Raw genomic sequence first — 16,892 nt, 5'->3', positions numbered from 1 at the left:
CTATAATTTACCATCAAATGTCAAAACAATTGATTAGCTCCCTACAACACGATAGGGATCAATGTTGATAGATTTTTTTATAATACTATATATAGATCTGGAAATATTGATGTAAATTACATTTTATGATGTTTATATAAATATAAACAAATATATAAATTGTATTGCCATCTCTTGTGCAATAGAAAACCTATGGAAAAAAGATCAAATCTGAAATTGACTGCTCTTTGACAAATACTATTGCCTCAAATCAATGTTTTATCTTGGAGCAATTCAAATCTTTTGGAACAATATAATCTGATACATTAAAGTATGTTTGAAGGCTCAACGTGCCACCTTATTTTACAGAACTTGACACTTCCATTCTCCACACTGTCAAACTAGAATTCATAAAATTCAAAATATGGAGAAGCTGAACATTCTTTCATTCACCATGGACTAGGGTGCAGCTACCAAATTTATTGTGACTTGAGTGAGTGACCGAATGAGTGCGAAAATCATTTTGCACACCACTGTTTTCACACAGCAACCCTCCTTCCCTGAAGATGAAATGGGATGCCGCGCAACAATTGGGAAGTCTAGTATTTGAGGTCAGTTTTATCTTGGGTCAATATAAAGAAACATCTTGAACTTTTTTGCATCAGCATGAAATCTGGTTTATATATTGATATGAAAGTATTAATTCTAACATATGGAGTGGAATCACTTTATGTCTCTGAGCATCTGATACAACTAATGGCTAGTGTCTTCCAATGTGAGTTTGAGTTAGGTTTAGACTAAACACAATTCCAAAAGAATAATGTGCTGATAAACACAGCATGTGTGAGTGCATCAAATTCCCTCATTTTATCTCCCTTGCTTCTTACTGAGTATTCACAAGAGAATACATGAGCAGCATTCTTCCCCAAAGGAAGATGGTTTGAGCAAAAGCAAAGATTTTGATATAAATGAAACGGAAGTTGTAGACAGGCTAATAAAATTGAGGGGATAGATTGTATACCACAGTTTGAGGGACTCGCCAGACACTAGCAAGGGACCAGTAGGCTGAAACTATGCCAACACCGGTGTCCATATTAACCAAGTGGGTTTGGGGGGGGGTTTTCTGGTCAAAACAGAAGTAAACCCATTCATCTTACTTGCATTCTATGTTAAATAAGGAGCAGGTTGAGGGTTATCTATACCAAAATAACCCATGTAGTATAGAAACAGTACCCTGTAAAACTGCCTTTATTGAGACCCGTAAGAGAAATACTCTACACTGACTGAAGATGCCTGTACAAGTGATCTAATCAATTTATAATCTCAGACTCCGGTCACTGCTATTGTTAATACCAAGCATCCATAGCACTGATTTACAATGGTACACTGAATTGCCTGTCTAACTGATGCTACTCATTTTGTCCACCAAAGATTTGCTAGTTAACTGCTAAGTAACTCTGATTACATCTTTGCATGTCTATTAAGTTTTTGTGTACCCAACTTTAAGTCGGGATTTGTAACCAATAAATAGTGTTTAGTGCATAACTCATCGTCTGGCTTCTTCCTTGATTACTTGAGAAGAGTTAATTCACTGAGTCAGCAGCTTGAAGGTAACATAATCAAGGGCTAGTAAATTAAATTATTGATCAGAACTGGTTAGGGTAGATGGATTGGCGAGCAGAGTCAGGTGTCATTCATCACTAGACCTAAGCAGGGAGGTGAAACACCAGACAATTCCTTAGCAAGGAGTTAAAGGAGAGAATTAAGGATTCGTACAATTTCTCAGCGTATCTCTCTCAGGATCAACTGATGAATTATATGCAGGTGGCGGGTGTTAATTGGGGTCTTACTTGAGCACTTATAAGCAGACACTTAAAGAGACTGGTGAAGGGTTTGAGTGAGGAGCTACATGTTTGTAATCCTTTTACTCTGTACAATAAATGTGAAACTTAGTAAAGATAGGTTCCAGCATTATCATTCCATAAAAAGCTTTCTGGAGTTTAACACTAACCAATCAACCTTTATGAGCAAGTAAAATCCCAAGTGGACTATGGAAAACCATATAATGCGTCGTAACTAGACTTCCTAAAGACATTCAACAATGTTCTACATAACGGCTAAACTCAAAGATTTAGGGATTCAGGCAAGTTTTGCAAATGGATAAGAAACTGGCCGAAGGATAGGAAATGAGTACTTGTGAGAGGAGTTATGTCGGGATGGACAGGTAGTATATGTTGCTTCAGGGGATGACTACTGTTTCCAATTTACACAAGAGACAAGCACAAGAGACAGTGCAGAGAAGAGCCACGAGACTGATCCCTACAGTCAAAGGGCTAAACAATAGGAAGGTTTTCAGCTTGCAAAGGAGGCATCAGAAAGCTGAACTCAGATATACAAGATACTTATGGGATTGGGAAAGGTAAACCTAGAATATTAATTTTAATTGAATTATGAGCAGATTCAGCCAAGTAAAAGGTAAATTTAGGACTGATGTGAAAAACCTTTTCCTCACATGCAGTGATCAACATAACGAAAAGACTTCCAGACATAATAGTGAAGAAAACCCTGGTATCATTTAAGGAACAACGGGGATCTTTAGGATCTCTCTAAATGGATGAATGACTTTCCTGATTCATAATCAACTTATGTTCTTGTAACTCATTAAATCCAAGGCGGGTAATATGTTTTCCTTATACTGGAGAAAGAACACTTGAAAAGTTATTAAACATAAGCAATAGTGAGAAGTGCAATTGACTGGCAGACAGTCCTTGAATGCTACTTGCAATCTTCTGGTCAGGTATCAATTGTTCTGCCACTTCAACCAACATGCATTCTTAGCTTTAAAAAAGGGATAGACCCGTTATTTATAATAGAGAAATTGATAGGTCTTAGATTGCCACACTTAAGTTACGCTATCCCTACAATGCAGATTTGAAAAACAAAAACCACTTAGGGGAGTTTTCTGAAACAATTTTTCAGGATTCTAACCCAAGAACACAATTCACAGTGAAACAAAGTCACAGCAATGTAAATTCAGTAATACATCACATTAAATTTTGGAAAAACGCGATTGGAGTAAATGATTACAAGCTGTTAATGGACCTGAAATAAGGATCTTCCAAGGTTTTGACGGTCATTAGAGCACAAAAATCAGAAAGGAAGAATATTCTTCACCTACTTACTCTGCCAGAGGGGACATATTTTTTCAGATGTGCATTTTTTTATTGCATTTAATCGGTAAATCAGAAATCAAATCAGTAAGGAGTTACCTTCATCACTGGCTGTGCAAAATATTTTGCGCTCCAATCACAGAAACCTGTTTGCATAGTTGTAGAGATGAAACTTTTGTGTCCAACTCCATCCTCCGAATCTTCAACAGTCTGGAAACGTAAAAACAAATTTTAACTACACTACATACTTGTCATAATAGTCTTAGCTGCAGTATTTGCACTGTTACATTTGGGCTTTTGACTTTCCCATTTTAAGTTAGGCTACAGGACATTCACTATCTTTAAGTCAAAGTCCTAACTGGTAGGCTGTCCGAGCTGGACAATACGATATGCGGTTTTAGCTTGTCGACCTCCAGCAGTACCTCTTTGCACAACTGGGGGCAGGCCATAAGCCTTGGGGAGTCAATTTGCACCTCATCTCCCTGGATTTAAGTGGGGTAAGTACATACTCCATGTCAAGGAAAAAAATGTTATACATTCAGATTTCTCAGTAGTGCATTTTTGGAGACACGAACATGGTCAATTTTTCCTGTCATTTCACATACTCAGCTGACCGTAAGAAACGGTTCATTGCAACATACACAATCTTGGGCTTTGAAAGATCTTATAATAATGAGGGTACAGTCCAATAAAAAGGCAAACTTGCACCTTAAATTGAAGTCAAAGCAAGTTTTGTCACAGAACTTGGGGGTGAATGAAATCAATTCATCACATTAAAACCAGAAATGACTACAATTACTGGACATGAGAAACCTGTGAACATACAAACATACAAATTAGGAGTAGGGCACTTGACCCCTCGAGCCTGCTCCGCCATTCAATAAGGTCATGGCTGAACTGATTACTCCACATTTACACCTACCCCCGATAACCTTCCACCCCCTTACTTATCAAGAATCTATCTACCTCTGCCTTAAAAATATTCAAAGACTCTGCCTTTTGAGGAAGAGAATTCCAAAGACTCACGACCCGCTGAGAGAAAAAATTTCTCCTCATCTGTCTTAAATGGGCGACCCCTTATTTTTAAACAGTGACCCCTAGTTTGAGATTCTCCCACAAGGGGAAACATCCTTTTCACATCCACCCTGTCAAGACCCCTCAGGATCTTAAATGTTTCAATCAAGTCGGCTCTTACTCTTCTAAATTCCAGCTGATACATGCCTAGCCTGTCCAATCTTTCCTCATAAGACAGCCCACCCATTCCAGGTATTAGTCTAGTAAACCTTCTCTGTACTGCCTCCAACGCATTTACATCCTTCCTTAAATAAGGAGACCAGTACTGTACACAGTACTCCAGATGTGGTCTCACCAATGCCCTGTATAGCTGAAGCATAACCTCCCTACTTTTGTATTCAATTCCTCTCGTGATAAACGATAACATTGTATTAGCTTTCCTAATTACGTGCTGTACCTGCATACTAACCTTTTGCGATTCATGCACTAGGACATCCAGATCCCTCTGCATCTCAGAGCTCTGCAATCTCTCACCATTTAGATAATATGCTTCTTTTATATTCTTCCTGCCAAAGTGAACAATTTCACACTTTCCCACATTATACTCCATTTGCCAGGTCTTTGCCCACTCACTTAACCTATCTATATCTCTTTGTAGCCTTCTTATGTCCTCTTCACAAGTTACTTTCCTACCTATCTTTGTGTCATCATCAAATTTAGCAACCATACTTTTGGTTCCTTCATCTAATTCATTTATATAAATTGTAAAAAGTTGAGGCCCCAGCACAGATCCCTGTGGCACACCACATCTTGCCAACCAGAAAATGACCCATTTATGCCTATTCTCTGTTTTCTGTTAGCTAACCAATCTTCTTTCCATGCCAATATGTTACCCCCTACACCATGAGCTTTTATTTTCTGCAATAATCTTTGATGTGGCACCATATCAAATGCCTTCTGGAAATCTAAGTACAATACATCTACCGAATTTGCAAATGAAAACAGAAAGAGAAAAAGTCAATCAGCCTTTGAAGGAGAGGGGGAGGTTAAGGTGCAGGGCATGACCCTTCATCAGATTGTGACGGAATCCACACCTGTCAAGTGGAAACATGTTCACTTTTGTCATATGGAACCCTACTTGAACCTTTTTTACTGGACATTGCACATAACATGAAGAAAACCAACAGAGTTGAACAGTTGAAAACATGGTTGCACATTTGCATTCTGAGACACAGTTGAAAAGAGAGACAATGGGAGTGCTTCAAATTACAAGATTGGTCTGGGCCATCATGATAATCCACATTCTTTGTCTATGTAAGAGGCAGAACTCCACACCCTACCGAGTGTGACTGGAGAGCTTTGAGAATCAACAACCCTTGCAGAAGATGCTGTTTCAAACAAAGAAATGGACGCATGACTTACCTGCTGGCCAGACTGGAGACTGTTTAAATTATGCCTGACAGAAAGGTAACAGACTGCAAGCTGAGAACTAAGGAGGATGGTCTCTGCGCTCTCTGTCTCTCTCTCGATCTCATGGAAAGTCCCAGGGACCCACGGTAGCAGTTGAAGCCTCAAGTCTTCTGGTACCAGAGAAGCAAGTCGGAAATTGTGCCTCGGGCCCCAGCGAGAACTCCAAGCCCGTAACTTCAATTGAGGACACTGTATCAAGGGCATGCCCATCCAATAACCAAATACTATTTATTGCCTACACTACTTCAACGCCCTCCCCTCATGCTTTCTTCCCCTCTGTATCAATCTGTGTAGGTGCTTATCTCGTATGCATGCTAGCTTGGTTGCATCGCCTATTTTAGTAATGTTAACCGAGTTAGTGATAAGGCTAATAAACTTACATCTTTCTTGTTTAAACCTAAGAAAACCTGTCTGATTGGTTCATTTGCAATTACAATGAGAGAGCAGAAAGCAAGGGCTCATTGAGATGTTAAGCTAAAACACTGCATTTTAAAACATAAACCCTGTTACAGTCAAACCAGGAAAGGAGCAAGAGAAGAGCCTGAGACCCCTTCCTCACCCGGTTGTAACAAGGTCCTTCAGATGCTGATCAACCTTCTCTTCAGTTTCACTATTTTTTTTATTATAAGGCAATTCATACTCCTTTCTTCTAACAGTACATTTTAGGCACTGTTCCCAGCATACTGTGCACTTTAAAGGAGTTAAGTAATGGTCATGCTCTGGAATTTAAAGGATCCTTTGTTAGGAATTAGCAATATACCTAGTCTATAGGTAAAGAAATAGATTTGTTTTACTGGAAGCTGCTCACGGTTTCAATTCTCCAGAAACAAATCAGTGGAATAAATAAATCTTAGACGAGGACAGCCGTACCTAGCCGAAAAAGTGGCCCATGGATAGACAAGGCCACTGCAGTAGTAGGAGAGCAACAGGTAGATACTTAAAACAAACAATCATACTACAAAATTTTGTTGGGCCTCTCATTCAAGCTTGCTTAATTAGGACTCTGCTAAAATGTAAGTTAGTGTGTTTGGAAGTAGAACAGAACATACTTTAGCGAATCACTCCATGGTTCAACAGTTTGATAAGAAATAAGAACAGCGGAATCGAATGGCCATTATGAACAACTTGTTAACAGGCCTCATGAACAGCCTTAGACATAAATAAATAATGGTAAGATAAATACGGATAATGAAACTTTTGGGAGTTAATTTGACGCCGGAGATAGAATTTTTCTGTGGAAGGTGGAACTCGTCAGGGAGGACAGCTTGAGATGCGATAAGGAAAGGATGAGTTATGAGTGTTTGTATCCGGTAGATATGCCTCATCAATAATCCATCCAGGTCCACCCATGAAAAAGGGGATAAAGTAAGAGACTTTGGGAGACCTCAGTGCAAGATGCGGCGGAGAGAAGCTCCTAAGGGTAGACCCATGCTAACACTCTTGGATAGTTTGAGAAGTCGTGAAGACGCGAGGCACTGAGAAGAAACAATCAAAGAAAAAAAGAACTGTTCGTCCATGCCAGCTGTCTTGACCGATTTGGACCAGTACTTGCTATTCATCATGGCCGTTTGTTTTTGCTGTATAGCTGGTGTGCTATATTCAGTCTCAAACTCTGATTAAGCTCAACATATCCACCATATTGGTTGCAGTCAATCCTGATTGAAAGCTTAAGATTACTACACCTTGTATGAAATGGCAAAACATTGACAGTTCACTTGTTCTATACAAATTCAATGTGCAACATAATTCTCAGTGCACACCAGTCTGCAAATAGTATAGTACTGCACTGCAGTTTTTTTGATTAAATAGGCAATGAAATTTTGCATAACATTACTACACGAAAGAAGAAAACTCAGGCTGTGTAGTTCTTTTACGGAACTTAAAGTTGAGCATGTCTAGATGCTTACTTATATAAGTGTTAATTATACTTAAAAACCATAAGAGGGATTTGGATATATTAAAACACCCTAATAAAGGTAAAGTACCGCTAACTTTTGCGACCTTCCAATAAACAACACTGTTGAAGGAAAATCAAGTTTCCTAAAGTAATGAAAGGTGGAATTGAGTACTAAGGGAGTGCTGCACTCATTAGAAAAGCTGCCTTTCGAATGAGCATCGCCTGCCCTCTTAGATGGTCGTAAAATATCCCATGGCATTATTTGAAGAGGAGGAACTGAGTTATCCTGATATCCTGACCAACATATATCCCTCAACCCATATCCCAAACAGATGATCTGGTCATTCATATCATTGCTGTTTGTGGGACCTTGCTATGTGCAAAATGGCTGCCACGCTTTCTCAGAATCATAGAATTGTTACAGTGCAGGAAGCCGCCATTCGGCCCATCGTGTCCGTACTGGCTCTCTGAACGAGAAATTCCCTCAGTTTCATTTCCCTGCCTTCTCCCCATAACCCTGCACATTCTTCCTTTTCATGTAACTAATTCCCTTTTGAATGCTTCAATTGAACCTGCTTCCACCACACTCTCAGGCAGCGCATTCCAGACCTTAACCACTCGCTGCGTGAAAAAGTTTTTCCTCATGTCACTTTTGCTTCTCTTACCAAAAACTTTAAATCTGTGCCCTCTCATTCTCAATCCTTTCATGAGTGGGAACAGTTTCTCTCTATCTACGCTGTCCAGACCTCTCATGATTTTGAATACCTCAATCAAATCACCTCTCAGCTTTCTCTTCTCCAAGGAAAACAGTCCTAACTTTCCCAATCTATCTTCATAACTGAAATTCCTCATCCCTGGAACCATTCTCATGAATCTTTTCTGCACTCTCTCCAGTGCCCTCACGTCTTTCCTAAAGTGCGGCGTCCAGAATTAGACGCAATACTCCAGCTGAGGCCGAACTGGTATCTTATACAAGTTCAACGTAACTTCCTTGCTCTTGTACTCTATGTCCCTATTAATAAAGCCCAGGATACTGTATGCTTTATTAACCGCTCTCTCAACCTGTCCTGCCAGCTTCAATGAATTATGCACATTTACACATAGGTCCTGCAACCCCTTTAGAATTGTACCCTTTATTTTATATTGTCTCTCCAAGTTTTCCTCCCAAAATGAATCATTTCACATTTCTCTGCATTGAACTTCATCTGCCACCTGTCTGCCCATTTCACCAACTTGTCTATGCCCTTTTGAAGTTCTACACTATCCTCCTCACAGTTCACAATGCTTCCAAGTTTCATACCATCTGCAAACTTTGAAATTGTGCCCTGTATACCAAGGTCTATGTCATTAATATATATCAGGAAAAGCAAAGGTCCCAACACTGATCCCGGGGGAGCTCCACTGCAGCCTGAAAAACATTATATTAACCACTACTCTTTGTTTCTTGTCACTCAGCCAATTTTCTACATTACAACAATACTTCATTGGCTGCAAAGTGCTTTAAGACTTTGCGGTTGTGAAAAATGATATACAAATGTCAGCTCTTTGTTTCTTGGTACATATCAAAAAAGGTACTATTCAAATGTAACTGTTTTTGTTAACAAATGATGGTGGCAGGAATTTTAAATTCTCCACTGAATAACACAATACCCTGAATTAGTGAGCTGATAATATGTAATAGTACAGACATCTTGGGTATCTTGGACAATTGCAGATGTAGAACATTAACAAATTTTACCTACCCATTTACCTTAATTCTCCTCGAGATGTTCAAAGAAACAGTTCTTCTAAGTGTATTACGATTGTCACTGAACTCAGCACAACCCCGTATCACAGCCATCATAAAGAAACCGACGGTAACTTTGGCTGACTACATAAAGACTACCATCGACTCTTCTGAATCGAAGAGGGCTACAAAGACCCACAAATGATTCTCCACATTTTAAAGTAATAAATACATGAATTTTGTGGTTGAGAGAACAGTTATTTACACTCATCATGGAGAAATGCCCCTTAGCAAACCAAGTTGGAATACTTGATCAGTGTCACAAAGAAGGCAACCCCCAATAACCAAGATCAGTAACTCAATGAGTTTGACAATCTTTATGGCCTTAGCAAAAACACAACATTCTGATTAAATTACACGGGAATTAGTGGTTTGTGGAACCAACGTTTTTTCAGAAACTGACAAATTTGCTAGCAGCCTTTAAGATCCAGCATTACTTTCTTTTCCTTAATGAGCGCAATCGGCTCCTATTCCTTTAACTTGATTGTAACTTTTAACTTGATTTTCAATTAAACAGAATTGTCTTTTATTAAATGGACTTCTGAGCTATCAAGTTGAAAGGTTAAATTTTTGAAATAAATTTAATCAGAATAGAAAATAGATCTTTTTGTTTTGTGGATCTTTGACACTGTTTGGGGGGGGGGGGGGGGGGGAAGAAGAGGGGGAAATCCAAGCATTGCAGCTACATGTTATTTTCATTATGGTTACATCAGAGTAAAGTAATGTGATTATACATCAACACACAATAAGCTTGCCAAAAAAATAGGTTTCTCTATCGCAGCGTCTCTTAGGGAAAGCAATATTTGCCAGCACAGCAGCTCCTCAGAAATTTCTATTGCTGCTTAATCAGAACTATGTAGAGTGATAAATAGATCTTAAGCTATTTGCTTTTCAGAACAATCTGTAGTGCTGTCAATTTAAAAAATACAAATATTACACAGCTGACAAAGTAAAAGGTTGTAACATTACCTCAGCTGAAGGAATAAAATGAATGATTCATCAGAGATGCTACTTGCTCTCAACAGGAAACTAGTTTAATCATTGAAAGGAATATGCACATGGAAGAGAGGAGCCTGCATTACTGATGGTGATTTCAAACCACATTTCTCATTTACATCCAAATATCAAAACATTCAAGATGCCAGCGAGATAGATCTGGAATTCACTCATGAGTCAGACTTCCATTGCAAAGGCCATCTACTTCGACATCCATAACACTGCCCATCTCAGCCCCTGCTTGTTACTCAATCACTCAACTATTCCAATGCTCTCTTGGTCAGCCTCCCACCTTCCAACCTCCATAACCTCAAGCTCATTCAAAACTCTGCTGTCGGTGTCCTAACCAGCACCAAGTTCAGTTCACCAAGAACCCCTGTGCTCAATGAACCACGTTGACTCCCGGTCTGCCAACACCTTGATTTTAAAATTCTCATCCTCTTGTTCAAAGCCCTTTATGGCTTCACACCTCCCTATCTCTATAACCTCCTCTAACACTACCCAACCCTCCAACAGCTTTGCGTCTCTCCAACTCTGGCCTCTGTGAATCTTGTACTCACTTCACACCATCAGTGGTAGCCGTACATTCCGTCAGCCAAGCACTAAGCTCAGGAATTCCCTACTGAAACCTCTGTCTTTCCACCCTCTTCTCTGAGACCTTCCTGAAGGACCTACTTCTTCAATCAAGCTTTTAGTCAACCAACCTAATATTATTTTCTTTGGCGGTGGCAATTTGTTTCATTCAGTAAAAGGCAAATTATTTCAGTGTTGTCAGCTATTTTATCTTCTATGTAATACCACATCCAACAGGTTCCTTACCTGGTCTGGACCCTTATCGAACATCTTTCGTGTTCGGGAAAACTGGTGAGAGTGGGGTGTGTATTGCACCCCCACAGTGGCACCAGTTCCTGGCCGTGGTACTGCTGATATATCTCTGGGTCCTGCCTGTTTACTCACATCATTGGTTAGACTGGAACTACTTGTGCTGGGTATGGGAGGTGAACCTCTGGAACAGAAAAGTAGATTTGAGTTAAGAGAGAATCTTTTGCAAAGTGATAAACGTTTACCTTCATGGAAATAACCTTACTACCAGGAAATAAGTGCTATCTGCTATTTAATGCAAAGAAGAAAACAGTAATGTTCAAATGTGTGAAAAAACCTGTCTTAGGTTTAAAAAGAGGCTTGGCACACCATGTTGACATCAACTTTACAACAGCTGCAGAGTTGTGTGTTCAAGTTCTTCTAGAGGCAAGGGGAACAGCAGGGTACAGTTCCTTCTTAAATAAAAACAAAAAGTGCTGGAAAATACTCAGCAGGTCTAGCAGCATCTGTGAAGAGAGAAGCAAAGTTAACGTTTCAGGTCAGTGACCTTTCATCAGCAGGGTCACTGACCTGAAACGTTAACTTTCCTTCTCTCTCCACAGATGCTGCCAGACCTGCTGAGTATTTTCCAGCACTTTTTGCTTTTATTTCAGATTTCCAGCATCTGCGGTATTTTGCTTTTATTACAGTTCCTACTTCTTTGTGCCAACGTGCCTTAATCTTAATTTCAGGAAAAAACTCGTCACTAAACCAAGATATTTCCATTTCCCACAAAAGTAATCACGTGTGAATTTTTGTGTAAACAAGTCAATGTGTGCCAAATTAGAGGCAGATTTACACTGTGAAGACTATGGTCACTAGGAATTGGGTTGAGACTGCTCAAGTTCATTACATATATGGCCTTTACAGTGAGTGAGTAACAAAGCTCTTTATCCTTTAGTGCCAGCTGGATCTGAAGCCAGGGGCTAGAAGTAAAAGGGTAGTGTGTTAACTGATTGAATCAATGAGACCTCTAGAAAATTGCGTGTACGGCCATTTAGGTTGGTTATTTTATGGGTCTAGAAAATGTGATTGAGGAAATTCCACAATTTTAGTTGACAATTTGTGCCCATGAAGCTTGAAAAATCAAACAGACTTTTTAACCTTTGTAAATTATATTCAAATTAGTGAACAAAGGAACTAATGTTGTTTATTATATAAACGAGGCAAATGAATCTTGGGAGCAAAACTAATAAGGTATTACTCAGAAAGAAAAACAAGAGGGAAGAAATACACCAGGCTCACTTATAGATTTGCTGTCAACAACTCTAAAGAAAAAGTTGCACTTCATAGCAGTTTAAGAAATATTTCAAAAAGCTACACATTCATTAAGGTAATTTGAAGTGTAGTGATAGTTATGTAGACAAATGGAACATTATTGGATTTGGTCCCAGGACTGTGTGCTCTGAATTTATCCCAACACTATAGGAATGGGGGTTGTTACAAAACAATTTTTCTCATCCAAATGTACTGCAGAAATATGAAATAGTCATTCAAAACTACACAGTACTGAATTCTGGAGGGCTTAAATGTGGGAGTGATATATTTAATAAACTACATAACATGTTTGAAATAGCCACAGGCACACATCTGAGTGGATTCGCTTGGAATTGGAGTCTCACGTACATCAAATATCAACTCTGAAGCAAGGGCAGCATGCCCAAGTAATGATTAACAGTTACTTTGTTGTCCAGGGATCCAGCATGCATCAAGATTAATTTCAAAAATTCATGCTTTCATAACTCCCATAGGCATAATGGTTTAAGTGTATAAGTGCGAATATAAAATCCTGGCCCTAAATTATTTAATGAGTGGTACTACACTATCTACTATCGATTAGTTTTTTCTCTTGTCATCTGGCCTAAAGGAACTAAATTTGCTATGCACTTAGGAGACCAATACTATTTGCTTTTTCTTCAAACATACAAAAAGGACATCATGTACAAGTTAAAACTGCAGTGTAATGCCAAACTGAAAGTTCACTGTTCAAGGCTTGTTCTTAGCCAAGGTGGTCATATAGAGTACTTGATTAAGAGTGGAACAGAATTAGCGTAAACATCCCATCAGAAGCAATTCCAATTATCCTTTTAAATCATTAACTGTACAAGTCACAGACATCAGTAGACAAAACTATGCTCTTAAGCAACACTTCCTGCCAGATCACACAATATCATATGTGATGGGACTGGTATTTCACACACAACTCTGTTGTAATTTTAAACTACTTTCCTCTTTGTCTTTCCACATCTTTAATAAAAGCAAACCTGCTATTTCTTGATGATGCACAACTCAACAATGAACCATCCCACGCCAGCCTGCAGCAGGACCTGGATAAGACACGGGCTGATGAGTGGCAGGCAACATAAAAGGTAGGCCGTGACCATCACACATAAGAGAAAGCCTTATCATCTCGCCTTGACTTTAAATGACAGCACCATTAACGAACTCTCCATTACCAATTTCTTAGTGATCACCACTGATCAGGGAACAGGTTTTGGCTTTGTGGAACAGTCTCGCCTCTGAGTGAGAAAGTGCAGAGTTCAAACATTGCCCCAAACAGTCCCGGTGAGGTGAGACTGGATTGCTGGCTCTGAATTCTGGGTTGTCATCCAGCATGGAGACTTTCATCTGGTTCGTGTCGGTGTCTCCTCTCAACATATGTGCAAGCCCATTAAACATTCCCGCTGTATAGCATCAGCCACTCTAATGGTTATGACAATCTAAGGAGTGGTCATGTCGTGACCCATCAGACTGTTTATCTGTATTAGATTCTTTATCAACATAATTTTGTTTTGCGTGTTTAATGCCAAAAGGGCTGCTGTTAAAGGATAAGGCCCAGCACCATCCTCTCAGGGCAACTAGGAATGGACAATTAATGCACTCGAGCAAGAAGTTGTCTCCCACATGCCATGACCAAATATAAAAAACATCAATTTGCCCCCCAAAAATTGGAGTTAGGATTCAGTGCTATGTGAATTCACAAAGCATTCAAAACTGAATTGGAGAGGTAGATATAACAGAGATGTGTTTTAGCTTTGGGTGGGAGGGCATATTAACATTTCCATATATTTTTCAGGAGAGATGGGGTGGGGGGAGAAAGATGAGTGAGTTGGGGAGAATTGTATCATAACTATAGAACATAAAGGATTTTTCTTTGGGGGGGGGGGGCAGCGACTGTGTTAATTCTTTCTGTATAGATTCTATTTGAAGAAGTAGGAAGGGAAATGGCATAGTCTTGGTGTGTATTACAGGTTATATATTGCTGAAGACGGGAAACCTGCGGACAGTTCAGATATCCAAGAACAAGAAGGCAAGAATATTGGGTGATTTTAACTAAAGGTAGACTGGAATAATGATAATGATCAAGAGGAGGGTTGGGGGGGATGCTTTTTGGAGTGCAGGACTGCTCCCTAGATCAGTATATTTTAGTCAAACAAGGAAAGCAGCAATACTTGATTCAGTTTTAGGGAACTTAATAGGGAAAAATAGCTAATGCGAAATAGCAATCACAACATACATAGAGGAAATGAAGTGTCAAAATTATGGGTGCTGGATTGGAAAAAGGAAACGTTCAGTAACAAGGTACTCGGCCCAAATTAACAGAAAAGTTAGCAAACAGGTTGACAGATCAGCTGTGAGAAATCTCCAAATGAGATGGAGGAGTGATGTTGAACAAATTTAACAGAGCTTTCTGAAAAGGTGACTGACTGGATAAAGGGGATGCAGTTGAAGTAATGTGTACTGATTTTCAGAAGGTTTTCCATAAAGTATCTTGCAAGGGAATTGCTGGAGAAAGGTGAATGGCACAAAGGAAAATGCAGCAACATGGACAGTAAGTTGGCTGACAGACAGGGAGCAGAGAGTTATGGTGGACAGGTGTACACCTTGCTCAATGCCAAGTCCACTTTTGTTAGTGATACATATTGATGGTTTGAACCGGACCAAAGAGCAAACATGACATAATTTTTGATTTCTCGACCAAATAGCTAGCACAGACATGAAGGGTCAAATTGTTGTCTTCTGTACTGTAAATTTCTATGGTTTCATCATAATTGATGTTTAATATATAGATTAAAATGTTCAGCTATTCATTTTGTTATAACTTCATGCAAGCAAAATAGTTCTACTTTAACAAACCTTTGTATTACAACCAATGTTCCCTCTAAGCTGCGCGACCGTACAACAACCCAAACGTTTCCACACAAGCCGCGCACAAGTCGGCTCCTTCAAATTACCGTGTGCACAAAAAAAATTAAAGGGGCGGTGTACTTAAAGAAATCGCCCGTGCACTCAAAACAAATTTACAGGTAACATTGATTACAACCCATTTTTTCATCACCTGCACAATATGATAATCAATTTGAGATAACAGCACATTTTTCACCAGACTTATAGGAGTTAAAAAATGAACAGTTTAGGAAAGTACTGATTAATAATGGCATCCCCAGACCAGAGGAGAGGCACTGCTATAATTGCTCTTAAAATGAAATATACCCTTGGGTTGTAATCAAGTTAAATTAACAAGCATTAGTAAACAGTCATTTACTTTATTTTACTATCAGTCATACTGTGCACATATGGTGAGCTTATAGTACCACAAGATTAATATAACTATTCAGCTAATCGAAACAATTGCCCCTTCATATCAATTTGCAGCAGAAATTCTGTAAAAAGGAAATGATACGCTTTAGAAAAGCATGATAAAGTGTTTAGCTGAATTACCAGATTCTGGTGTAATGTCTTTATAGATGCATCACCATTGCCAATGGGCTTGGCCAGAATTAGAACTCTGAATGGAGCAGGCTAGATGGGCCTCATCCCATTCACCGCTTAACATGGAAACCAGATCTTGAGGATTTTGCTTGTTAAGCAAACTGAATGTAGCACAAGATGGTGCTCCATAAATTTCATGTAATACCAGTGTATCCCCTGTGACGTCGTTCGCAGTAATTTGAAGCATACATTTTCTAACTTATCAATATCTATTGACTTTGTGCTGCAGCTTCTCTCACTGTGTTGACCGTTCTCTATTTATTGACTTTTGTGCTTTTCTCTCAGCTTTCTTCTTGCCTTTCAGGTGGAAATTGGCACATTGTGTATTATGGTAAGGCAGGAAGGGCTGGAACCTCCGTGTCCCTTCCCGTCAGGAACGTCTGCTATATGATCTTCACAGTATAACCAGCCTTTAGTTTTTGAAAGAGTCTGAGGCTGTCGTGGGGCCCCAGTGACCAAGAGGACAAACAGACACGAGCGGTCAAATTAGAGACATAAGGCTTCGGTCCGACTGTGGCACAAAGTCATGGATGAGCATCCTGGAGGCTAGGAAACAGCAGGTTCCAAACCCTGGATGGAAGGTGAAGGGGGAAGAAGCCAGGACGGCAGGCAGTCTAGACTGGACTGTGAACATTCGCACATAAGGCAAGATTTAAAATTTGCGAGATAGGAAATAAGTTCATGGGTATAGGAAGAGCATACTTATTAGTAAGGACTTTTAAAATATATACCTCTACTCTGAAACTGGAGGACAGAATACCAGAATTTTCTAAGGCTAGAAACAGGGCTTAGTGCTCTAATACATCTTGATCTGGTTACCCTTATACCCACGCGCTGGATCCAATTTACTGCAAACTTTGAAGAAAAAGTTAAATACAAAGCTTCCTTTTGAGAATAGCTGGCAGCAAGAACGTAACGTATCACAGAAGGCATTATGCCCCTGCCT

The 16,892-nt window shown here is 39.4% G+C and overlaps 1 protein-coding gene across 2 annotated transcripts in view; it reads right to left on the bottom strand.

The window, feature by feature from the left end:
- Positions 1–16,892, bottom strand: part of rptor (regulatory associated protein of MTOR, complex 1) — a 464,636-nt gene that overhangs the window by 89,543 nt on the left and 358,201 nt on the right. For both annotated transcript variants that reach the window (XM_068058405.1, XM_068058406.1), the window contains exons 23-24: positions 11,132–11,318; positions 3,249–3,359 (exon numbers count right to left, since the gene is read on the bottom strand). In XM_068058405.1, the coding sequence (XP_067914506.1) occupies positions 3,249–3,359; positions 11,132–11,318 (298 nt within the window). The remainder of the gene's footprint in view (positions 1–3,248; positions 3,360–11,131; positions 11,319–16,892) is intronic.

The sequence above is a fragment of the Heterodontus francisci genome, chromosome 26 (genome assembly GCF_036365525.1).
Source record: "Heterodontus francisci isolate sHetFra1 chromosome 26, sHetFra1.hap1, whole genome shotgun sequence".
Taxonomy (NCBI): Eukaryota; Metazoa; Chordata; class Chondrichthyes; order Heterodontiformes; family Heterodontidae; genus Heterodontus; species Heterodontus francisci.
This window is presented reverse-complemented; position numbering and strand designations above follow the sequence as displayed.